The 24,920-nt window shown below is 46.2% G+C and overlaps 1 protein-coding gene across 2 annotated transcripts in view; it reads left to right on the top strand.

Annotated features, from left to right (window-relative positions):
- The window catches only part of LOC144822417 (multidrug and toxin extrusion protein 1-like), a 762,229-nt gene that overhangs the window by 32,885 nt on the left and 704,424 nt on the right, over window positions 1-24,920 (top strand). The window contains exon 1 of one of the 2 annotated variants that reach the window (XM_078679903.1): window positions 15,501-15,747. The exons of the other annotated variant lie outside the window; for it this stretch is intronic. Coding sequence (XP_078536029.1) covers window positions 15,568-15,747 — 180 coding nt within the window. The 5' untranslated portion in view covers window positions 15,501-15,567. Of the gene's footprint in view, window positions 1-15,500; window positions 15,748-24,920 lie in introns of those variants that run through there. 2 annotated transcript variants of the gene reach the window in all.

The raw sequence follows: 24,920 nt of genomic DNA, 5'->3' as shown, positions 1-24,920 counted from the left end.
TTTTCTTGCTCGGGAGCGCGTTGTGCGTGTTCGGGGCGCTGTCTGCGTGTTCGGGGGATTGTAGCATGCGACCTTACCCATGTGGTGGGCTATGAGCGCGGCCATCTTGTTTTTTCAATTGTCCCGCCCGCTCGCGTCCCCTATTTCCTCTTCCGGGTCGCGTATAACGTGTTCGCGCGGTGCACGTCTTGTTCGGGAACACAACTACTTGTTCACGCTGACAAAGTGCGTGTTCGCGTGAAATCGCGCGCGAACTTACCCACGTGGTCGCGATGGGCGCGGCCATCTTGTTTTTCACACTCTATGCTATGGTTCTGGGCCTAGTTTTCTATCCACCTTATATCTGTGCAATCTTTACCTATTTTCACAGTTTTTCTTACTTTTTTTACTTATCATCTATCTCTCTCTGTCCCTAAGTTTATATTTTGCATTTTATATCTACTTTTCCACCTTTTTTTAAACTTTTCTACTGTTTTATTTTACTTCTTTATTTAAGCTCCTACTTCTTCCCCCTAACTTTTTTCCTTTTGTTCTAACTTTTCTTTTCCACCTCCACCTCCACCCCAGAACCATGGCAAAGGGGAGCAGCAGAACCAGCTCGAAGGGCAAGGCGCCTGCGCCCAAGAGCCGGCTGCCTTGCGGCAGAATGAGACCTGCAGGGGTGCATGCCCAAAATCTTTTCATCCAGCGCCACCTCCCCTTGACCTTGGCAGCAGGCGGCCGGCCAGGCTCCGGTTACCGCCCAGAGGAGCATCACCGCCGGTGGGCAAAGGTGCGCCGGGCAGTCTACCGTCGCTCGGATATCCGGCGCACCCTCCAGCAGCTGGCCCACCGGTGGGCAGACATTCTGGACAGGGAGCAGGACCTGTTGGACCTGCTAAATGTCGAAGTCGTGTGGCTTGGTGAGTAGCTAGTAATATTTAATATATAATATAGTAGTATAAGTATTGTGTATATTTCATGGACGAAAAAGTAACACGATTACTGGTGCGCTTAGTTACATTGCAGATCAATTCCGTCTCATCCTCTGTTATTGTATGACACAGGTGCTGCTCGCCACTTCTCTTACTGGTTTGTAACTTTGCGCTAGCTTGGGCTGGTGATTATTGATGTTAGATTTTTTAGAGAACTGAAGTTAGTTAATGCTATTGCTGGAGTCTAGTCCTTCCTTACATTGTCCTTTAGTGAAATAGTGGTGGATGGATAGTATTATTAGCTCATATTATTTTAACGGTCTGCATGACGCCTCCTCTGTCACTGAATGCTTAGTTCTTATTTACCCCACCCCTCTATAGAACCGGTTTGAAGTTTGTTTACTGAGTGGTAAGCTTAGCAGCAATAGCATGGTCAGGTGAGTCAGTAGCAGTTCATATGACGCAAGCAACCAACAATTCCGTGTATGCACAAATTTATGCATGTGTCCTCCATCTCATCATCTATGCATGTTTGCGGGCAAAAATAAAATGGAAATGCCGACTTACTGAACAATTGGCCCGTCTGGATTTTTGAATAGGACAGGTGGTATTGGCTTCGTTAGTATATTCTGCAATCAGAATGTTTATGGAACATTTGATTAGTGTTCTAGAAGTAGACGGTCTGTGTATCCTGCAAGCCAGTAGTCATTTAGACTTCGAAGTCAATTTTATTGGGATTGTTGTTTCCTAAAATCTTTGAGAGGATTTTTGAATGATGTCTTTGTTTCACAGCACTTAATGTTTCTCTTTCTTTATTATTTCTTACATGATCAGCACCACCCAGGGGCAAGAAGACGGGGTCCGAGTTGGCGGGACAACCACAAGAGGAGCGCTCCTCTACCGAGGATCCTGCTGCTGGCCCCAGTAAGTCCTACAGTGCTTATATTATTAACAATTATATTTCCCTAACTTTTTAACGCACCTTATTGTTTCCAACCTATTAAGCCTCCTTCCTAATTCAATGTTAGCAAAACCTTGTTTGGTCTTAAATTTTTTTTCCAAAATTTGGGTATCCAATGCCATCCCTGACTTTCAGTTCCTTCAAACTGCCTCTGCCCTAAGACTCTCTGTGCTACTACTATTAGACTGTGTGTAGCTAAGCTTGCCCTGTTGGCCACTCTTTAGTTAAGGTATTCTTTTGAATAAAGCTGTGATTGAATAGCTGTAGCCACTGGGTCCACTCCTGTCTTTTGCGTTGTCCTCTGTAATCTCCAGTCTTTGTCAATTCCCTACAACAAAATGCACAACCAGATGTTTGCCTACTTATTTTTGTTCAGTTAGTATACTACTACTACTGTTGTGGTTATTATTCTTCTCTGCACATACACATACAGAACTATGCACAATAAAATAGGATGTTGATGTCGGTGATAGGGAGGTTGGACCTTACACCCTAGTCACAGAACTCAGTCAGAAGAACCCACAATCCAATGACCGTCTACCTACCTAACTGTCTCGGTCATAGTCATTTGTCCCACTCCCGACCCCCACACGAAGATAGTTAGATATATATACCCAATGATTTTATTACACAACCCAGGCCAGAACAGAAGAACACCCTTTCGCTCACTCACTCGTTTCAGTCCACAACACCCCAGACACTCAAAAATATACCACAGAGTCTATGTGCAAGTTCTAAAACATTATTTTTTTAACAAGCTTTGTATTGTTGTACCTTGTAAGTATTCCCATGAACAAACATCCTGCTCCACCATGCAAAATGAAGAAGATTAAATACTATACACTTTGTACATCTAGTGCACGATAGAGAAATGTGTGAATTGTGGGAGACCCCTCACCGTTGAACGTATACACATGCATCTTTCGAAAGCTCTGCAAATCCCTTGTTTCGTAGAAGGCAATCTTATCATCTGCCTATGAGAAAAATGTTGCACGTTAGACAGTGAATACAACTATGCCAGTTTTCAGCAGTCATGGCAAAAAGTGCAACATTATGTATAAGAAAAAGGGACTAACAACAATACTGGTTTGTCAACCTCTTTAGTTGTATGCAACACTCATGTGGCCTCAAAGGTGTCTTTCTTACTGTGCAACAAGCTGCGAGGTAACATGGGCAAAGCAGTAGACCCGGATCTAAAAAGGTTATATGGCTCAGGCTAACTTTCCAAAGACTAGAGTAGGAGTAGAGATTAGATGACCCTAGGGACCATCTAATAAATTAAAACTAAACTCTGTCTAATGTGACTGTTGTACAGTAGGACGCAATTTGGACTAGTTACAATGATTTATGTTGTACGTCACTGTTTTTTCAATCTTCCTTCCTGGTGAAAAAAGTACAACTAGTAAAATAGGGGGAGTTGTCCAGGCATCTAAAAAGGTGTACTTGTTTTTATAGGTGCACAATCACTACCAACCACCAGTGCCGACGGGGCCAGCGGCGATGCGATTGCCTTCCAGGAGGGGACAGGGGCTGCGCCACCTGCAGGAGCATCAGTGGGGGAGGAAACTTCAGCGGTGGGCGGTATATTCATCCATCCATCCATCATCCCCTTTTGTATCGCTTTGTTCGCCCTAAGTGTGGCAGGGTATGCTCAGACGTGAGTCCCTTGTTCACTTGGCCACTGGATTCAAGATAGCCTGGCTGATGAGGATTATGAATCCAAAACCGGTCCTCGGAAGCTTGATTCCGGTACAGGGAAGGCATGGCTTGGCAGTTCGGGCTGGACTGTTCCCATGAGGCACAGGGTCAGACTGATTTGCATATAGCCATGTCTGAACTGGGGTGGCAGAGTGGGCTAAAGAACGGTGATGGATCAAACCCAGATCTTTTGACTGGGTGTGAGTGTTTGATTAGTTCTGATGCTCCGTCCATCACCACCCCCTTTTGTACCTACAAGCAAAGAAGGCAGAACAACATCAGTCAAATGTGGATTTTTGTTAGCTTTAATTTTAATTACTACTAGAAGTATTAGTACACTCAGTAAGAGTAAGAATAGCAAAGAACTAAAATGCAAATGTAGTGGAAGTGGAACTTGTTTATCCTTAATTTGTGCATCGTTTCAGATGGATGCAGCATCAGGCACCTGCAGCACATAGCAATGGGGATGTGAACAGTAGTAAGCCAACAGGAACAATGGCAAGACACAGGCCAATTTGTCAAAAACAAAACAGCACCCTACTACTACCACCACAGCTCCACATGGGCACTCTCGTCACAGGTACATGGGTAAAGGCCAGAAAACAATAAACTCAAGCAGGCCTATATCCCTCCCTACATGGCCAGAAAAAGTAGGATGCCTGTTACACATCACAGCTTAATGCAAAAAAGAAAATCCCCATGGCTAAAAGGTTTGAAAGTTACACAACAACACAAACAACAAAGGCATTTACAGTTTACACCCAAACAGTTAACTACATCCCAAACACCACATTTGAAAATTCAATAATACATTGCCACCCATGCCCTAAATGATTTTAAATTCAACAGACAAAATGGAAACCGCTACATCAAGCATCCCCGCTGACTACCTCTGGAACTCTAAGCCAACTGGCAGAAAAAATCACAAGTTTGTAGGCCTGCGGCAAAAAAACTAAAGCATGATGGAAGGTCACACAAAATGGCCGCCCCCACATGGCCTGGCCACCCCCAAAAACATGAAAAGAAAGAGAAGACAGACAATACATTCCTATGGCAAAAGGACTATGCTTGGCTTCACAAAATGGCCGCCAAGCCGCCCACATGGTCAGGCCACCCTCAAACAACAAAGTACAAAGAGGACAGAAACAGTAAGTGGTCCATGCTCCAAAAACTACAAGCAAATGACAACCTGAGGAGTTTCTTTAGCAAAATGAACAGCATCTACATTTTCGGGAAGTTTTTAGGCAACTCGTGAGATGTTGCTCGCGAGAATGCAAATTCGGCGTGTTCGGCAGCGCGAACTGTACAAAACATCGTTATCGCGTTCCCGAGCATGCACATTGAGCGCACGAAAAAGACAAAAACTGTAAGGTCGCGTTGTAGCACTGTGCAAAGTTACCAAAACTACGCAAGCTGAATTCTAGGGTTACCTGTGCGTAGAAAAAGCCATATTATTCAACACCCACCCAAAACCTGCAATTCAACACAAAAAACACATTTTGTTAATTAATCCAAAGCCATCCATGACCTACATGATGTTACACTTAGAACTTAAACACCCCAATAACAGTTGAACAACTTTCATGCACCCATGATGAGGACTCTAGTAGTACCCTTGGGCCTACTGGCAGAGTAGGCCACAAGCTTGGAGGCCTATGGCAAAAACACAGTGGCTACAAACACAAAATGGCTGCCACCACCTGGCCAAGCCACCCACAGAAAGTAAATGAACTCAAGCAGGCCTACACTAACTACATGAACTACTAGGGTTACCTAATTTTACTAAAAAAAATTTAAATTCCACTACAACAGAGTATGCAATTAAATCCAATGCCATCCATGATGTTTTACAGACACCACAGAAACATGGGTGGACCCTTGGGTACCTCTAGGCCTACTGGATGAAATTTCAAACACATACAACTTGGCCCCTCATGAAAGTACAGGCCTCCCTCAATAATAATTTTTAAGAAAGATTGAGAAGCACAGAAAACTAGTTAAAAAAACCCAAACCAAACAAAGATTTACAGTACACCAATTCTCAATTCTCAAACTTACTTGTAGAAGAGGGACTGGACAGTGGGGAGGATACTCCCATGTCCTTTGTCCAGTTTTGCACTAGAGCACGAGCCAAAGGCCCCTTGAGCAGGTTTGAATGCGAATATGCAAGAAGGGCACCACATGTGTCCTTCCAATAGACTATGTGGCTCTGGCAAGCGTCCCCACCCCGGCCTAATACACTAGATCCTGTCTGGGAGGTGGTCACACATCCCTGTGATAGGAAACCTATTGCCCTACCTTCCACTGCTCGGGCTAGGCCTAGCAACAGGAGAGCAGAATCAAGTCTGTTGGCAGCAGCAGCCTTAGGTTGCTGTCAGGCTCTGTAAGATCGGTCCCGGGAGCATGGAGGCTCCACAGAGGGGTCCTACTGTGGATGGAATCATACCTCCAACTCCGGAAACAGTGTTGGGGTATGATTAGAACATGTTTGATACCATACATGCCCGCTTTGTTCCAGCCACTTTAGAGATGGTCATCGCGTAATGACTCATGGCCTCTCTATATCGTAATGGCTGATTCACTTACAAAGTCTAGAGAATGGACTCCAGGATTTGTGTCGGGTTTCGTCGATCAATCCTATGGAGAGCTGCAAGAAAGTGCTGCAAGCGACCAGGAGGAAGATGTCCGGATGGATTCAAGGGTGGATCAGAGCAGTGAATAACCTGAAAGCAGAGGGGACAGAGTCTGGGTCACTAGCCAATGACCAGGAAGGAACCCGGCGATGTCGAGATGCAATCAGGTGAAGATGTGTAGCTTGTCTCTACAGCCACGTGGACCAGGAGGTGTCAACAATAACCAGGAGCTGGATATAGACTGTCCCACTAAGGATCTAGCTGTTGGCGGTGTCGGTATCCGGATTGGATCCAACAAGCCTTGGCAAAGGCAAGAAATGCAGGGAGGGAAGATCGCCTTCTGTTCAGACCAGCAAGGTCTGCGGAGCTTCCCCTTTACAGGAAAGCAGCAGCAAGCCCAGATCAACCAGGCAAGTGGTGTTGTTTCAAAAGGATGTCTTCAGGAGGGCCAATAGCCAATGGGCTAGCAACCGCGAAGAAACATCGAGGAGAAATGCAGGCGCAGGCCCCACGCGGCACTCGTGGAGTATGGAGGGCTGAGCTTCGGTGTACTTACTGCTCGGGGTTGGGGCTTCTCAATCCCCAATGCACAACTTCGAGGATGCCTCAGAAGCTGCACAAGTAGCAAAAAGCAGATACTGCAGGATGTCCGGTCCCACGTCTCTCGTGTCCGCCACAGGTCTCAGCTTTGCTGTGGATGTGGGTCGGAGTCAGAGAAGTCTGGAAGTCCAGAGGCTGCATCACTAAGTCTTCGGGATCTGGCTGGAGCATTGACAAAGCAAACTGGCAAGTTACTGGTGGTGCCTGTTTGCACAGGGTGGTCACTCCTTGACCACAAGGGAGATGTCTTCAGTCTTCCAGTCGAAATGGAACGTCGAAGGTCCAAGAGTTTGTTTCAGAGTTTCTTTCCAGGATAAATCTAAAGTCTCTAGACTCAGCTCCTATCTTTATACCAAATTAAGGGGCTGGATTACCTGCTAGGTCCCTCCTATGGGTGGAACCTGGGAAGGGGGTGGTTACACCCCTTTCCCTTTGTCCAGTTTCGCCCCAGAGCTGGGGCGGGATTGCCCCAGCAACTGGTTTGAACCGGGCTATGCGTGGAGCACCTTGTGTGCCCCAGGCAGTCTCATTTCTTTCAACCCACCCAGCCCCAATACACTAAAGTCTGTCTGGGGAGGTGCTAGCACCTCCCAAGGCAGGAAACCTATTGTCCAGGCCTCCCCTGCCGGAGTTTCGTCCAGCAGCAGGAGGTCAGACTCGTGTCTGTGGCAGCAGCATCCATTTTGTGACGCTGAGGCTCTGATTAACTTTAACCGGGGAAAGCTACAACTACATGTCTTCTCCCTCTAGAAGGGTGGAATGCTAACCCCACCGCCAGAACTGGCGAGGGGGGGGGGGGTAGTATTCCAAAGCGTATGACACCTTACACGACATGTTTTGATAAAGGCAAACCAAAGTTAGCAATAACCGCAAGGATTATAATGCACTTCAGAGTATATGGTATGGCTATATCATAGAACAGCTATAAGGACATGTTCCGAAAACTGCAGACAGGCTCAGCTCATGCTAGAGCACCATCTCACATAAAACCAAGCACTCTGCCTCCAGGATTGTCAAGGCCTGCCATAGGAGTGACTTATAGGTATATATGTGTCTATATATAAGGGTAGATATAGGAATACTATATCTAAGCAAGGGGTGATTACGCGACCTTGCCTAAGCTGAGTGATCAGCCTGTGGTATCAGTTTGGATGGCCAGCCAGGGGTGGCATAATACATGCTGCAGCCCCTGGTAGGCCTTGGATGCACCTATGCCCTGGGTCCCTATGGTAAACTGTACAGGGGCTCACAAGGTGACCCAATACCCAATTAGATATGTCCCCTAGGTACATGGAGTCCATTTTACAGAGAGAGCAGATAGCCTGGGACCATGAATAGCAGGATCCAAGGCCAACTAAGTAAAAAACCAGCTAAACACTAGGCAAAAAGTTGGGGTAACCATATAGTCAAATATCCAATACATGCTGCAGCCCCTGGTAGGCCTTGGATGCACCGATGCCCTGGGTCCCTATGGTAAACTGTACAGGGGCTCACAAGGTGACCCAATACCCAATTAGATATGTACCTAAGGTACATGGAGTCCATTTTACAGAGAGAGCAGATAGCCTGGGACCCTGAATAGCAGGATCCTAGGCCAACTAAGTCAAAAACCAGCTAAACACTAGGCAAAAAGTTAGGGTAACCATATAGTCAAATATCCACCTTCCTACACAGAGCTCCCTCCTAGAAGAGGGACTGGACAGTGGGGAGGATACTCCCATGTCCTTTGTCCAGTTTTGCACTAGAGCACGAGCCAAAGGCCCCTTGAGCAGGTTTGAATGCGAATATGCAAGAAGGGCACCACATGTGTCCTTCCAATAGACTATGTGGCTCTGGCAAGCGTCCCCACCCCGGCCTAATACACTAGATCCTGTCTGGGAGGTGGTCACACATCCCTGTGATAGGAAACCTATTGCCCTACCTTCCACTGCTCGGGCTAGGCCTAGCAACAGGAGAGCAGAATCAAGTCTGTTGGCAGCAGCAGCCTTAGGTTGCTGTCAGGCTCTGTAAGATCGGTCCCGGGAGCATGGAGGCTCCACAGAGGGGTCCTACTGTGGATGGAATCATACCTCCAACTCCGGAAACAGTGTTGGGGTATGATTAGAACATGTTTGATACCATACATGCCCGCTTTGTTCCAGCCACTTTAGAGATGGTCATCGCGTAATGACTCATGGCCTCTCTATATCGTAATGGCTGATTCACTTACAAAGTCTAGAGAATGGACTCCAGGATTTGTAGAGGTGGTTTGCTCATGCAGGGCCACCCTCACACTTGGGACAGAGCACCCTGCCTTTGGGACTGAAAGGCCTGCTAGAGGGGTGACTTATGCAAGTGCAGTGATGTAAGATATAAGGGAACTTATATCTTTCATGAGAGGTGTATGCAGCAACTCACACAGGCTGCAGTGGCAGGCCTGTAGTCAGAGTTTTGAGGGTCCCCTATGGGTGGCGTAACAAATGCTGCAACTCATGGGGACCCCTGGTGTACCTAGACCCTAGGTACATTGGTGCCATATACCTACTTGGGTACACCAGCAGCCAATTAGGAATGTATCAAAGTACTCACCATGGCCAATTAGGGAGGTAGCACAGTGACTGGGGTCCTGATTAGCAGGATCCCAGTCAGACTAGTCAGAAAAACATGAGAACACCAGAAAAATGGGAATAACCATGAAAGCAGAGCCTACTTTCCTACAAGTGTTATCTGGGGAATCCCCCTCAACCGAGCAGAACAAGATATGAAATCTCTTGCTAATACATTGGTGCTCTACTTAATCAATCAATCAGGGGTTGTAAAGTACACTACTCACCCGTGAGGGTCTCAAGGCAGTGGGGGATTGTGGGGGGGTGGTCCAGCAGCTCCATAAATCATTCGAAGAGCCAGGTCTTCAGGTCCTTTCTGAATTAGTGCAGTGTTGGGCTTTGTTAGATGCGGCGGGGGAGTTTGTTCCAGGTCTTAGCCACCAGGTAAGAGAGGGATCTGCCAGCTGCTCTGGCCCTGTGGATGCGGGGGACCGTGGCTAGGGCGAGATCAGCAGATCGGAGGTATCTCATGGGGGCATGGAAGGAGTTTTGTTTGTTGAGGATGTGGAGTCTGGTGTTATGGAGGGCTTTGTAGGAGTGTGTGAGCAGTTTGAAGGTTATTCTTTTTTTGACAGAGAGCCAGTGGAGATCTCAGAGGTGTTGGGTTATGTAGTCATGTCGTGGGACGTCAAAGTAAAATCTGGGTGTGGGGTTCTTGATGGTCTGGAATTTACCAAGGAGTTTTTTTGTTAATTCTGGCATAGAGGGATTTTTCGTAGTCCAGTCTGCTGGTGATGAGCGCATGGGTGACGGTCTTCCTGGTTTTGGGGGGATCCATTTGAAGGTTTTACAATGAATGTGGAGGGTGCTGAAGCAAGTGGAGGACAAGGCATTGATCTGGTGGTTCATGGTAGGTGAAGAGTCAAGAATGATTCCGAGGTTGCCTGCATAGCCCATGTGTGGGTGGGTTTCCGAGGGTGAGGCCACAAGGTGCTGTCCCATGTGGAGGGGGTGGAGCTGAGGATGAGGACTTCTGTGTTCTCCGATTTGAGCTTCAGGCGGCAGCTCCTGCTCATGCAGGTTGCAACATCTTTCATCCCTTCTTGGAAACTGCGCCTGGTGATGTTGGGTTGCTATGTGAGGGAGAGGATGAGTTGGGTGTTGTTGGCATATGAGACTATGGTGAGTCTGTGTTTTCTGATGATGGTTGCGAGGGGGGCTATGTAGACTTGGAGAGCGTGGGCCTGAGGGAGTATCCCTGGGGTACTCCACATCTGATCTATTAGTTCGGAGAGGAAGGGCGGGACTCTTATTCTTTGTGTTCTGCCTGAGAGGAAAGATCAAATCCAGTCTAGGGCTGTTCCCTGGATGCCGGCGCCAGTGAGTCTGGTGGCTAGTGTGCAGTGGGAGACAGTGTCGAAGGCTGCTGAAAGGTCCAAGTGGATGAGCGATGCTTTCTGGCCTTGGTCAAGGAGGGCGCGGATGTCATCGGTGGCAGCTATGAGGGCGTTCTTGGTGCTGTGGTTGCTTCAGAAACCAGATTGAGATTTGTCTAGGATGTTGCTGGTTTCTATGCCGTGTGCTAGCTGGCTGTTGACGGCTTTCTTGATAATTTTGGTGGCGAAAGGTAGTAGTGAGATGGGCCTGGAGTTCTTGAGATCCATCGGGTCTGCGGAAGAGTTTGACTTTGGCACATTTCCAGTCATCGGGGAATGTGGCGGACTAAAGAGAGAAGTTGATAATTCGTCGTAGTTTGGGTGCGATCGTTGTGGCTGCCCTCTGGAAGGTGTGCGGTGGGCATGGGTCAGTAGGTGCTCCAGAGTGTATGCTTTTCATTGTCTTAGCAGTGTCTTCTGTGGTGGGAGGGGTCTAGGTGAGGAAGGTCTGTTGGAGGGTGTTGCTGCAGGGGTGTTGAGGCGGAGCTGTAGTCTTGGTTGTTGAAGTTGTCACAGAGCATCTTGATCTTGAGGTGGAAGAAGGAGTTAATTCTGTTCCAGAGGTCTTGGGAGGGAGGGAGGGACGTCGACTGTATCGCTGTTGGGTCTGGCGAATTCTTGTATGATGGCATAGAGTTCCTTGGAGCTGTGGGAGTTGGAGAGGATTCTGTCTTGAATGAAGTTTCTCTTAGTTAATTTGATGAGTTTGGGGTGTGCCGTGATGGCTGTCTTGTAAGCGGAGCGTGCCTCCAGGGTTTTGTTATTTCTCCACGGTTTCTCCAGTCATCGGCACGAGCGCTGGGATTTTCGGTGAACCAGGTTGCTTTTGTGTTGTGTCATCTCGTGGTGTTCTGGAGGGGGGCAAGAGTGTTGGTGCAGTAGGCAATCACTGCTGTGTTGGTTTCAATCGTAGTAGGGGAGGAGTGCAACTGAGGTCAGAGGTGAGGAGTTCTTCTAGGACTTTGTTCCAATTTCTGCATGGGAGGTGGGGCGTTCGCTTGTGCGTGGAGGTTTTCGAGAAGGAGTAATGGATGCAGTGGTGGTCTGTACAGAGCGCCTCAGTAGTGTGGCGGAAATTAATGTTGGATCCTCTGGCAAAAATGGGGTAGAGTGTGTGTCCTGCTGTGTGTGTGGGGGTGGAGACAAGTTGATTCAGTCCTATGTTGGTGAAGTTCTCCAGGAAGGCGATGGTGTTGGGATCGCTGATGTTGTCTAGGTAGATGGATGTTAAGATCTCCGAGCAGTATGTAGTCTGTGGAGGCGAGGGCGTGGGGAGCGATGAAGTCTGCGATGTCATTGACAATGTACAACTTAGGGGTTATCAAAGAAGAAGGATGGCAAGGACGAGGAAGGAGAGAGGCCATCGCGGGGGAGGCAGCCACGCCAGGTAAGTACCTTTTTTATATTATAATTACTTTGAGAGGGTGAAGGGGCTGGCTAACTCCGCTCCGCCATGGAGTCGGAGTGTTTTCTAAACTCTGCGTTCGCAACAGAACGTAGAGTAGGCAAAAATCTGGAAACTCCACAGGCAGAGCAGAGTTACCTACCTGGGTTAGTCTGTAAGCGAGTGTTCCACAGAGCATCGTTCTAGGGTTGGGCTGGATCTGGAAGTAGAAGTGTTCAATGAGGGTTGAGGCATCGTCCGAGCAGTTGCTTGTTAGTTGGAGGGAGCTTATATGGACAATGGTGAGGCCGTCTTCTGAGCAGTTGTGGCAGTCCTTCCTCTGGATCTTGTATCCGTCGGGGATGGCGGTTGCAGTGGCGGGAGCAGAGCTGGCGTTGGTCCAGGTTTCTGTGAGGAAGGCAACATTAGCTGAATGAGAGATAAGGAGGTCCCAGATTTGTACAGCATGTCTGTGCAGGGAGTGTAGATTGAGGAGGATGCAGCTCAGGGGCTTGTGTACTGTGGCATCTGGTGGCTTGGGGGTGGCTGTCTGGATCCAGAGTTGGGTGAAGGTGCGGCATCTGGGGTTGAGTGCGTGAAGGGTGCTATGGTCGTAGCAGCGGGGGTCGGGGGACCAGGGTCCCTGGCGCATGTTGCTGACAGGTGCAGATGGGCGCAGACAGACTTGCCTTTGGTGTGCCTTTGGTTCACCAGCGGCGTGCCAGCCGCACGCAGTAGCCATTAAGTAGGTTTGTGGGACAGTGAGCAACTGAGAGGCGGGAAAACACTGGGGGGAGGGGCTGCGGGGGACACCAGTGGCAGGGAAAAGGCAACGCAATGCAGGAAAACAGAAAGAAAAACAGAAAAAGGCAAAACTGTCAAAAAAACAGGAAAGACAGAAAAAGGGAAAAACAAAAAGAGGATGGCACACACAGAGTGGACTAGCAGAAGAGCAGGCTCTTCCACTAGACCGCCAGAGATGAGGTGCAGGTAGGAGCCATTGGGTGGAGGACCGGCCTGAACACCTTCCTGGATCACAAGAAGGCGCTAAGGGCAGTGCCTTAACGGTGGACCTGCGGAAGAGGAAAGCAGTTACTCTGACCAGGAGGTCAGAGGTCTTGCCTCCTTGGCAAGCAACAGCCACCATTAAGCAGGGGTGGAGGGAAGGATGAGCAGCTGGGAGGTGGGAGGTGGGAGGCCGGAGCAGGGACATGCTGGGGGGGTGGAAGGCTACCCCAGGGGCAGCAGCAGCCTCGAAAAAGGCAAAGCAAAACAGGAAAACAGAAAGAAAGACAGAAAAAGTCAAAAAACAGAAGACAGAAAGAGGCTAAAACAGAAAGAGAATGACACACAGAGAGCGGACTAGCAGAAGAGCAGGCTCTTAATAGACTATTGTAACTTTCTCTTGACTGGTCTTCCCAAAACCCATATCACCCCTCTGAATTCGTTTCTACACTTGACAGCACACTTCCTCCACGGGACAAAAGGGTATGAACACATCACACCTCTGCTGGTCTCTCCCTGCTGGTTTTCCATTGAAGCTAAGGCTGTATACAAAACTGCTTGCTTCACTCATAAGGCCGTACATACAGACTACCTGGTGGACAAGCTCAAACTTTCAGGAGGTTCTACTCTACACCATCATGAAACACTGAAGCATTGCTGCCTAAAGCGAGACACCTCTTGGTATAGAACGACACTATCTGCACTTCATCAGATGCTTACAAATGTGTCAATGCTATGTACACCCACTGTATAACGTATTTGTTTTTTCAATAATATTTACCATTTTGAAAATTTAGGAGCATACGTAACTATCCGCCTGATTCATCAAGCTAAATTGCGCTCGCAAAGGGCAAGATTCTCAGAATCTTGCCTTTTGCGAGTGCAATTTTTGCATTTGGGATTCATCATCCCAAATGCAAAATTCGCTATTTAAGAATTCGCACATTTGCGAAGAATAGAATTTAAGGAATCTCTATTTGAGATTCCTTAAATGCAATTCATGAAGCATTTTAAAATTGCGAAAATGCAATTTTGGGCCGCTATTTACCGAGAGGTCAGACCTCTCGGTAAATAGCAAAAACTTAGAAAAATGCTTTTAAAAGCATTTTTCTAAGTTGCATGTTGCACACACACATGTCCTTTGGACATGTGTGTGCGCAACACCTGTTTCAATTTGTATTTAAGGGGTGCTACAGGGTGTCCTTTGGACACCCCTGGCACCCTTTAAATCGCTATCTTATTTGCGAGTAGCAAATTGCTAATCGCAAATAAGGAATACTCCCCATTCATTCCTATGGGCCTTTTGGCCCATAGGAATGAATGGGGAGTTATTCCTTATTTGCGATTAGCAATTTGCTACTCGCAAATAAGGAATGTGTAGGAATCGCTATTTATTTAGCAATTCCTACATGAATACCGTTTTGCGAGTCCTTAATAGCGATTTGCTATGAATCGCTATTAGGGGCTCGCAAAACGGCCCGTTGATGAATAAGGCTGTTTAAGTGGTAATATTTGGTCATTCTTGAACCCTGTCTAGCTATCCATGTTATATCATAAGTCTACTGCTAAGACCCTGGCACCTTTTGGTGTTGTTCGCACTATATAAAAATGCATAAATAAATAAATACTCTACACAGCTGCTGCATCACTGCACTCGCACCTCTTGCTCCTAAATCACCAGGCACCATCTCCTCCGCCCAGGGTCCTGCTTTCTGTCCTTTTTCCGAGTTCATCAAGTGTTCATGTAACAGAACAGCTCTGACTAACCAAACCTTAATCTAAATATAAGTTTAGCTGAGATTACTGGTAATGACTAGATTTGCCCGAGATCACATGTTGTGTCCTCAAGGGAAGAGTGAGTGGACTACAAACTCTGCTTCACACCTACCCTGTGTTGTACGGTTTCCATGATGGAGAATTGCCCTTCGTGGAAGACCACATTAGATACTAACAGCCTTTCGATTTTTAAAGCTAACAATGGCTTTACTTTAGCTGTCCCTGGGCTATACCTGTCTTTGCTTTAATGCACTTTAATGGGGGGAATGAAGTCGCCAATTTTGTTTCGGAGTGTGATGCTTTCTAGGTGTGCACCGGCAACTCTCCTAATAAAATGTCTGACGTCGGTGGCATACATCCTTATTCATAAATGCTCCCTGTCAGGCTCCCTCAGCAGTCACTACTACCCAGTGTGGAGGGGGAGGAATGTGTTGGTCCTCAGTCATGTGATAGCGAAAGATGGTAATCAGTTCCATTTATACTTTGTTGTAGGTCCTTATAGATTAGAAAGGAGGGGGAGGCAGCTTTCTAAACAACTCTGGACAATGAGTATCTTGTTCCTTTCGGCTGCTCCTCCTGCGCGTGTTTAAAACCGGAGAACTCCTCAGTGGGCTGGTGTTCCTTGAGCCTTCTCCATGGATAGACGGGCCACTGCTGGGGACACCGATGTACTGGAAACAATGCAGGCGCCCACCCCTGCTGCCTCGAGGAGCCCTCTCTGCTGCTGCCCGGCGTGCGCACGATGTTTGCGCCGCTGCATCCCCATCGGCTGCCTGGAGGAAGCCAAAGCGCTCGGAAAGCTAGCCGTGCCTCTGGTAAGGACGCGCTCTCTCTACCGAACGTGTCAATGAATCAGTGAATGAATGAGCTGATATATGTAGCACTATTACAGCTCTACAAAACAAGGGGTAGATTAATTCAACCTCAAGCAAGCAGCGCAACAACCAACATCTGAGCTGATTGGATGAGAGGGAGAGAGCCGAACAGCGCTATATTAAGATACTAAGATTTGGCGCTGTCCTGCGGTCTCCCTAGCACTGGCACACAATCTGGCTGCATAGCACCACTCACCTGTGCACCAGGGTCCAAAGGTGTCTGCGTCATGTCTCGCATAGATTTTATACTGAAAGGGTTACCACCAAGTACAAAATACGATGCCAAGACAAACTTTGAAACTTTTCACACTTTGGATGAATGCTACACAGTGTAGCACACATACAAAGTCAGACGTTTTGGAGGAATGAATATATTTCTTCTTTTTAATGCTTGTTTTTTTTTGGCACAAAACCCGGTCTATGTTTGTAGATAGGGCTTGGCATCACAAACCATGGGTGTATGCATGGGAACACCCATGTTCCCCCCAGGGAACAAAATGCTACTTTGCTTTACGTAGATGCATCTGCTCAGCACAATTCTAGTTTTTCTCCGAACGTAAATTCCGAATTAACATTTTTGCGCCGGTTTGTATCGCTTTTTGGGATGAAAAACTGGTGTAAAATGTTAGTAAATATTCCCCTAAATCTTTAGGCTTGGAAGAATATATAAGATTGGGTGGAGCAATTAATATTTTTAGGTGTGGCGTAAAAAAAAAAGCTACAGGTGGTGAAAATATACCAAGTAGATTTTGGCTTTGCAATAAAAGTATTTTGCGCTCACTTCAAGCTGTTGGCTATTTGGTGCATCAATGCATCTTCTCTCCAGTGCTCACATCTAATTACCTTACATGGAGGGCTGTTTTACATCGTGAAAATATACTTAATCATGACATTTTAAAATCTTTATCGCATAAATGCATTGTATGCAGAAAACAGTAGTTTTTATTTTGCCTGCACTACTGCTGGCTTTTAGAAAACTGTTTTAATCGGAACTTTCTGCAGAAAGAAAGGGTGCCTTGGTCAGGGGCAGAGAGTGCACAAGGGGCATGATCCATAGTTAGGGCCCCTGGCGGCAGTGGCGTAGGAAGGGGGGTGCGGTGGGTGCGGTCCGTCCCGGGTGTCATCACTGAGTGACAAAATGGCAAAATATGTGCTTTAAACACATATTTTTGCCATTTAGTCAAGCCGGGGTGACAGGACATTTTCTGCACCGGTTACCACCTGACCTTGCAACACCACTGCTTCTAAGCAGAAGCCTGAAAGTGGGGTTTCGGTGCAGGTTTGGTTGGGGTATGCATGCGGAAACTACAGGGTCATCGCGTTTTATTGGTTTTTGCTCAGTAATTTGTCTCTTCTGTGGATGCACTTTGAGTGGCGTGACCTTAGGGTCAGGGAGGTAGAGTCCACGAGCTCTTTGTAATTGGTTAGTTGGCACTGTATTTGGAAATGGACAAGAAGGCATGATAGTTTCTAACACTAGGGAGTTTAAAATGACGTATTCTTGGCTATTATTAAGTTTAAAGCTACGCTTTTTAGCTTGGAAAAAGGGTTTAGTGTCTGATCTATGTTGAATGGAGTAGTTTAGTCTGTTGGGGCGTTGCTGTGTGGAGGCTGAAGGTGGGATTTATGTTGCATAGGAAGAGTTCTATTTAAGTGCCATTATTTCAGGAAGCTTCTAGCCATCCAGGATTTTATTTTCTCATACAAATGAGCAATAACAAACACCACCACAAGAACACAAGAGCAGTACGCACAAGATAGTAAAAATACAACATTGCCAAGCGATATACGAAAGCAATTCCATCACCTCTGGGTGCTTAAGTGTCAAACTTACTGCAGCTAGGAATAGGCATTTCAACTTATTATATTTTGTAGCTTCTGAGAGTGCAAGCAAATGGAAAAATGTACAAGGGAACAAAACAATCCGAACAGAACATGCCTATAGGGGAGATGTGTACCAATCATGGCTGCTCCTTTTAACCGAAATTGTGCGATGTGATGTAAATCACTTTGGGCCATATGTATGAAGCCAATTTGCGATTGCAAACGCTGAAATTCACAAAATTTCAGCATTTGCGATCACAAATTAGCAGTGTGCAATGTTTCACACAAAAACCTCCTCACAAAATAAGTAATCGCAAATTTTGCGATTCCCTATTTTGAAATTAAATTTAAGGAATTGCAAATTGTGATTCATTAAATGCAATGTAAGAAGCACAAAAGAAATTGCGATTTGGCCTTAAGGAATTGCAAATTACAACCAACTTCAAGATGGTGGTAAATTGGGATTTCACTTAAAAATTCACTATTTTGCATTTTTTAAAGTGCCATGTGGCACACATACATGCCCTTAGGGCATGTATGTGTGCCACATGTGCACACATGCACATTTCAGGGGTACAACAGGGTGTCCTTGTGACACCCTGGCACCCTTGAAATTGCATTCTCAATTTGCGATTCTCTAATTGGTAATCACAAATTAAGAATGCCTTCCTATTCATTCCTATGGGCCTCCTAGCCCATAGGAATGAATGGGAAGTTATTCCTTATTTGCAAATCTCAATTTGCGATTCGCAAATAAGGAATGTGTGGGATTCACAGAATTATTAGCAAATCCCACATACATTGCATTTTGCGATTCTTAAACTGCATTTTGACGAAAATCGCAATTTGCGAATCGCAAAACTCTATTTTGATACATATGGCCCTCTATCTGCATTTGTCTGCTTTTCCCTCTGTACAAAAGTTGAGAGCACAAGTGAGGCCATTCTGCATAATTCTTGTAAGCACTAAATAATGTACATGTGCTACGCAAGGGGACATCGTATACTTTGGTAATAAAAATATTCAGAGGCCTAGAGTGCACGTAGGATCATGCTGAACTGCTCTTTAGCTCCCCTTGGGTACAGGTCTTCAACCAGGCTTTGTGGTCCGTGCCCATGGAGGTTCATGAACTTTGGCCAGGTTCATTGTGGTGTGAGACAGGGTTTGACCTTCAGCCTGGCCCTGCAATTGCTTCCTGAGTGCCCCAGCTTCACTGATGTCATTGATGCTATTTTTGATGTTCTTTGCTATGACATGTCTGAGTACAGCTTTCATCATGTTCTTTTTATGGATGGGAGTTGTGGCCACACCCTACACCCATTCCCCTTCACCATAGAGCCTGCTGCATCTGACCTTTGGATGTGGGCGGCAGCCTCTGACTGCATGCTTGGCAAAATGACCAGAAAGTGCGGTCTTTGCCAACCTTAAACACAGGCTACAGCCCCTGCTCTGTACATGTACCCCCAGCACCTATTAGGCTCCAGTCTCCTTTTGTCACACGGACCATTGATCATGACTTATTTTTTTTTTTTTTTTATTTTTTTTTATTTTAGAGAGTTTTATATAGCGCAAACTTGAACCGAACCGAATCAGTTATCAGAGCGCTTTACATAGCACCAGTTACGTTACATGAGGACACCTTTTTTTTTTTTTTTTTTTTTTTAGGCACGGGGAGATTAAGTGATTTGCCCAGAATCACAGGGGGTTTTTGGCGTCGTTACCGAGACTCGAACCAAGTTTCCGAGGTCGAGCGCCTTAGCCGTTAGGCCAACCCCTCTCCCACTTTCAGTCTAGTACTCCCTCATCTGGTCATCTGGGAATTCATTCCGGCGAATTGCCCCTCCCCCTTCAATAGTTTGTTCTGTATCACTGTAGGAGTAGTGTAGGAAAGTGGCTCCATATATACTGGACCAAATTAAGGTACAGTGTGTATAGAGTCCCCAGGGGTTTGGCAGAGGCTAAAGTTAGATATAACCTTACTCTCTAAAGTGGTAGCTTGGTTGAGCAGTAAGGCAGTGCCAGAGGACAGTGTAAAACATTTGTTGTACACACCCAGTCAGCAAATGGTCTCACACACTTAAGAACTGTACTCTAGGCCAATGGTTTTGTATCAAAAGATATAGTTGTTTTATTTTAGAACCAACAAGGTATCAAAATATACTTTCTCAGGATGAGTTACTTTAGTTAAATACTTTTCAAATAGGCAATAGACTTTTTGAATGCAATAGTTACAGTTTGTTGCAATAGGCAACACAATTTCAAATACAATGCAACATTGAGCTCAATGGGAATTTCTAGTTAAATGCAATTAGTTACTTTGTAGATTACTTTTCTAACTACAGGACTGGATCCTAGATTCAGTCACGGGACATGAGCTGTAAACAGTTAAGTAAAAGCATTTTGGTTACAGTAGTGATTTTTAAGGAGTTTTATTGTGTTTTAAAAGTTGCCACTTTTTCAGCTGAAATTACCAATGTTATCCAATCCAAGTTGCAGGTAAAGTAGGTTCTCGTTACTTTTGTAATCCAGTACTGGACTCCTAGGTTCAGCACAAGGACTTCTATCTAAAACAGGTAAGTAATTACATTTTGGTAGTTGTTACGATTTTGAAAGAATATTTGTAGTTTGCAAAAATTGACACTTAGAAGAAATTTCACAGAAAAACAGTCAATGGTTTCCTATGGAAGAAAATTCAGGTTACTGGTAAGTATGGCTAAAATTACTTTTCAGGGTTTGTGCTGGGCTAAAAGGTGAAGCACTGAGGTCTCTCCTGATAACAGGTGAGTAAATCGGAATTCGTTGTTCGGCTGATTTCAGGTAATTATTTTAAAGTTCCAAAACCGCACACATAATTTCCAAGTGAAACCAGTCAATGTTAGCCTATGGAAAAAAAGTGAGTTATCGGCTTTTAGGTAAGTACTCGACTGGCAGAGTTAAGGTTCTGGGCATAGACTCAGGGGTCTCCCAGGGTCAGGTAGGTACATTTGGTACACCCTCAGCGGCACAGGGGCAGCCGGGTGCAGAGGTAGTTAGGCCCAATGTTATCCAATGAGAGGCAGGGGGCCTTCGGTTGGTGGCTGCTGGCTAGCAGGCCACGTGGCCGGGGGAGCTGGTCTTCTGGTCACTTGCTCAGGGCAAATGGGGAAGTAGGATAGGACACAGGTTGCACTGCCAGGGGCACTCGGGCAGCTGGGTGCAGGGTGCTTTTGAGCCATTGGGCGCTCAATGTTATTCAATGGAGATCTTGAAAAGGGAACAAAGGCTGCAGGTCTGGGGGAGGTGAATCTTCTGGAGCGACCAACACTTCGAGGGGTAAGTTGGAATCTTGGAGAGTAGGTAGGCACCCCGGAGTTGGGTACAGGAGGCCGGGGGTGCCGGGTGCAGGGGTGTCTTTAGACATCGGGAAATCCTACCCTCTGCTGGTCACGGTAGGAGGGGTCCCTGGTTCTGAGTCTGCAGGCGTCATCTGGGTCGTCAAGGAGGGTCATTAGGCACTGGATTACAGGTCAGAATCGCGGGGGGATGTCCTCAGGGTCTTTGTCCACTTGGACACAGGCCGGGCTCGGCGGGTGCAGAGTAGGCTGGATTTGCATTTCCTGGCTGGCACCAGGGGTATTTCTGTTTGAGCAGAGCCACTGCTCGTGGGAGTCCCAGTCTCTAAGAGGGTCAAGGCAGGCAGGTCCTCCAGGGTTCTCGAGGTTGCTGTCCGTAGGAGACGCAGGATTTTAGCATGAGCAGGTTCAAGGATCAACAGGCCTGTAGGGGTGGGGCCAAGTCAGTTGCAGTCATCCTCTTGTTAGCAGCTGCACGGCAGGTCTTCTTCTTCTTAGTCTTCTTTTTGTTTCGAAATCGGGATCTGAGGAAGGAAGGTTCAGGGTGCCCGGTATGCCTTTGAAGCTTTCTCCTGCCCATCCTGGGGGGAGGAGGCCTAGCACCTCGCCCAGGATGTGCATTGTTGCAGCCCCAGGAGAGTGGGGGCTCTCCAGCCAGGGCTCCAGCAACATGTCTGCTGTATGGCAGCCTAGGCACCCTCTCAGACCAGACGTGGATTGTAGGTTAACTTTCAGGGGGGCATCTCTAAGATGCCCTCTGTAGTGCATTTTACATTCAATCCCACACTGGCATCAGTGTGGGTTAAATGTGCTGAGAAGTTTGATATCAAATTTGTCAGACTTCAGTGTAGCCAATATGGTGCTGTGGAGTTCGTAATGACAACCGCCCAGCACCATATACTGTTAATGGCATCACTGCACTTACAGTGCCCAGGAATGGCCCTGGGTACTGTAGGGGCACAGGACTCCTGCACCTGTGCCCACATCATTGGCATAGGGCACCCAGCTAGAGGAGTGACTGAGGTATGCCAGGGCAGTGGGTGTGTGGACATGGGACACAGGGATGTTTGCCATGTCAAGACTTTGGTTAGTTCTGCACCAGGCCACTCAGTCTGCAAAAGAAGTGTGTGGTTGTCAGGGTGCAGGGCCCCTAAGGGTGGCACAATAAGTGCTTCAGCCTGTAGGGGTGTTCTCTGGTCACAATGCCCTGGGTACCTAGGGTACCATTTATAAGGGGCTGACAAGTGGCCAGAGATGCCAATTGGGTTTCAGCTTCAATACAGTTTTAGGGAAGGATCACAGGCCCTTGGTACCTGATTGGCAGGAGCCAAGGGGAAAGTCAGTTAAAGCACATCAGCAATTCAGCAAAAAGTGGGGGCATACCAATGCAAGAAAGATGGCACTTTCTCACAAGTAGCAATAGTCTCAGCCAACTCCACTTGACCGCACAATGTGGTTGACAAACGTCACACGCAGGCCCATTGAATTCAAACACCTTTTGAGTTTTTGTAGATCCCCCTGTTTATCCCAGTTTACTTTTCTGTGGCACTCAAACAGTTCCTGGATGGGACTGGTTTGGGGTTTTTGCATTTAGTATTCCATTGTACATATTTTTCTGACAAAAAAATGTATTGTACACTCTACTGGGATTTGCAGTGATCTGCTTTGGGGTTTAGATGTGCCTTTTGCTTCCACTTGGCCCACGAGATTTTCTTTCCGATCTGAGGAATTGGAGAACACAGAGACAATATAAAGGCCCATATTTATGAAGCCAAACGCCAAGGCTTCAACAATATTTACAAAGCCATGCAAGCCCTGATTTGCATGGTCTTGCATGAGTTTGTAAAGAAATGTAATGCAAGGCAGCTGCTTGCACTGCAATATGTTACATTTTAGCTTGGGAGGCGTCCCAAGGGCGGAGCATGAGGGACCCACACATTAACCCTTGGATTTTGGTGCATTCCCAGATTTACAAAGACTAGTAAACCTGGGAATGCATCAAAATGCTATGCAGTGACAAGTGAGGCATAACAAGGAGAAATATCTTTAGTTCTCCTAAATTTCTGTTTCCACATGTGCTGCATTATGGGGCACACATAGAAAGAGAAACATGCCACTAAGGATTGTTTTTGTGCAGGATGGTGTCCCTTCTGGCACAAAAACAATTCTGCCTTTAATGCAGGCATTCTTGCACCATGGGTCAAGTGTGCCTGAGTTGATGCTAGGCTGCACAGAGTACACCAGTGCAAGGAGAGAGCAGAAATGTTCAATATATTTGTAAATATGGCACATTTCTGTCCTCTCCCTATCATGCAAAGCAATGCAGAATCTTTGCTTGCTTCCCTGCGTTGCATGAAAGTGTATTAAATGTGCCCCTCAGTTTCTGACAAATCAGATATGTATTCATAATGCAAAACTAGTTCTCTTATTCTCAGTTTTGTGTTTATATATGTTTGTTTTTGATTGAGCGTAGACTTCCTTAGGAAATAGATTTTTTGTACAAGATCTTAAGTGCTGTTTAACAAATCTTTAGCAAATTTGGCAGACACTTCACGGTCTATTTTCTAAGATTTTACACCATGTTCGCATCATAAAAGTGACACAAATCGTTGCAAACCCTTTTACTTTCCAGTGCTAAACGTGTTTAGTGCAGGACAATCACTTGAAAATAACGCAAAGCAGCAATTAGCGCCAAGAGGGCATACCATGGGTGGTGCATGAGCGTTTTCATTCAACCACCCAAGCTTTCTGATGCAATGCCCTATTTACTTAAAAAAGTAGACAGGGTTTAGCTTCAGAAATGTTTTTCAAGTAAGTGCTATGAAGGAGAAATGATATCATTTCTCCTTCCTTTTCTGACTTTGCATGTGTGCTGCACTGTACAGCACACATGCAAAATTAGAAATGGTTTATAGTCAGTCTGAGTGTAGTATTTTGTACCGGAAGGCTATCCTTCCAGTACAAAACCATGCTAGGCTCACTCAGACACCCTTGCACTATGTTTAAGCAACACTATGAGCAAACAAAATTAATTGGAGTGCAGCCCAGAGCAATTTTTAGTGGTTGAGATTAATTCAAATGCTCCATCGATCACTTTTATTGTTTTTCACAGTATGATGCCCTAAGTGTGAAAAATATGCCAGAATGTGAGTGGTGGCTCATTGTGCCACAGCATGCAAGCTGCACCTCGCCGATGAGCCCCAAAAAGGTGGAAACTGCTCTGTGGTTTTTTTTGTGTTCCTATTCAGAGGGGATGGAGCCTAGCAATTTGACCTGGAATGTTCCTAGTGAAGCAGGATCAAGCCTGATTGGTACTTATGCATATGGGTGCTCCCAGTCTAGAGTAGCACAGTGAGCCGAAAATGATAGACTGGAATGTGGCCAGGAGTAAATAACATTGGCTGTGATTATTGCAATCACTCAACACACCATTTAGTTTTCCTGGTATGAAACTTAAGTGTGATTATTATGTCCAGAAGTACTTCCCCTTGCTTGACATCAGTCTTTGGATGCTTGTGTTGTCTTTCAAAGAGGGGTGGCCTAGTGGTTCAGACTGGATTGTTCTTATTTGAGCAGGACTTCATTGATGGGGCCCTACTTAAATGAAATCAGTCTTTGGACATTTGTGCTGTCTTTCAGGGAGTAACTCACTTGGCGATTCAGGTGGGCTTGGTTTAATTGGAGCTGGACCACGGCTTATTTTGATATAGTGTCTCCCTGTATAAAGTGTTATAGTTGGCAAAAAAAACTAAGTATTGGGATGTAACCTAGTCATTACCGATAGCCAAAGATTGGTTTAAGCAGTCCAAAGATTTTTTCTCATTTTATTATTTTAAGTGCCGTAAGTATACTCGGATATAGCTCTAACGGCTCCTTGTGGCACAGATCCAGAGCTACACTTTAGAAATTAGGCGGGAAAAGACAGGGACCAATTTAGGGTTCTTGTTTAGAGGGGAT

The sequence above is a fragment of the Lissotriton helveticus genome, chromosome 3_1, assembly GCF_964261635.1.
Source record: "Lissotriton helveticus chromosome 3_1, aLisHel1.1, whole genome shotgun sequence".
In the NCBI taxonomy this organism is placed as follows: Eukaryota; Metazoa; Chordata; class Amphibia; order Caudata; family Salamandridae; genus Lissotriton; species Lissotriton helveticus.
Note: the sequence above shows the minus strand (reverse complement) of the source record. Positions and strands in the feature narration are given on the sequence as shown.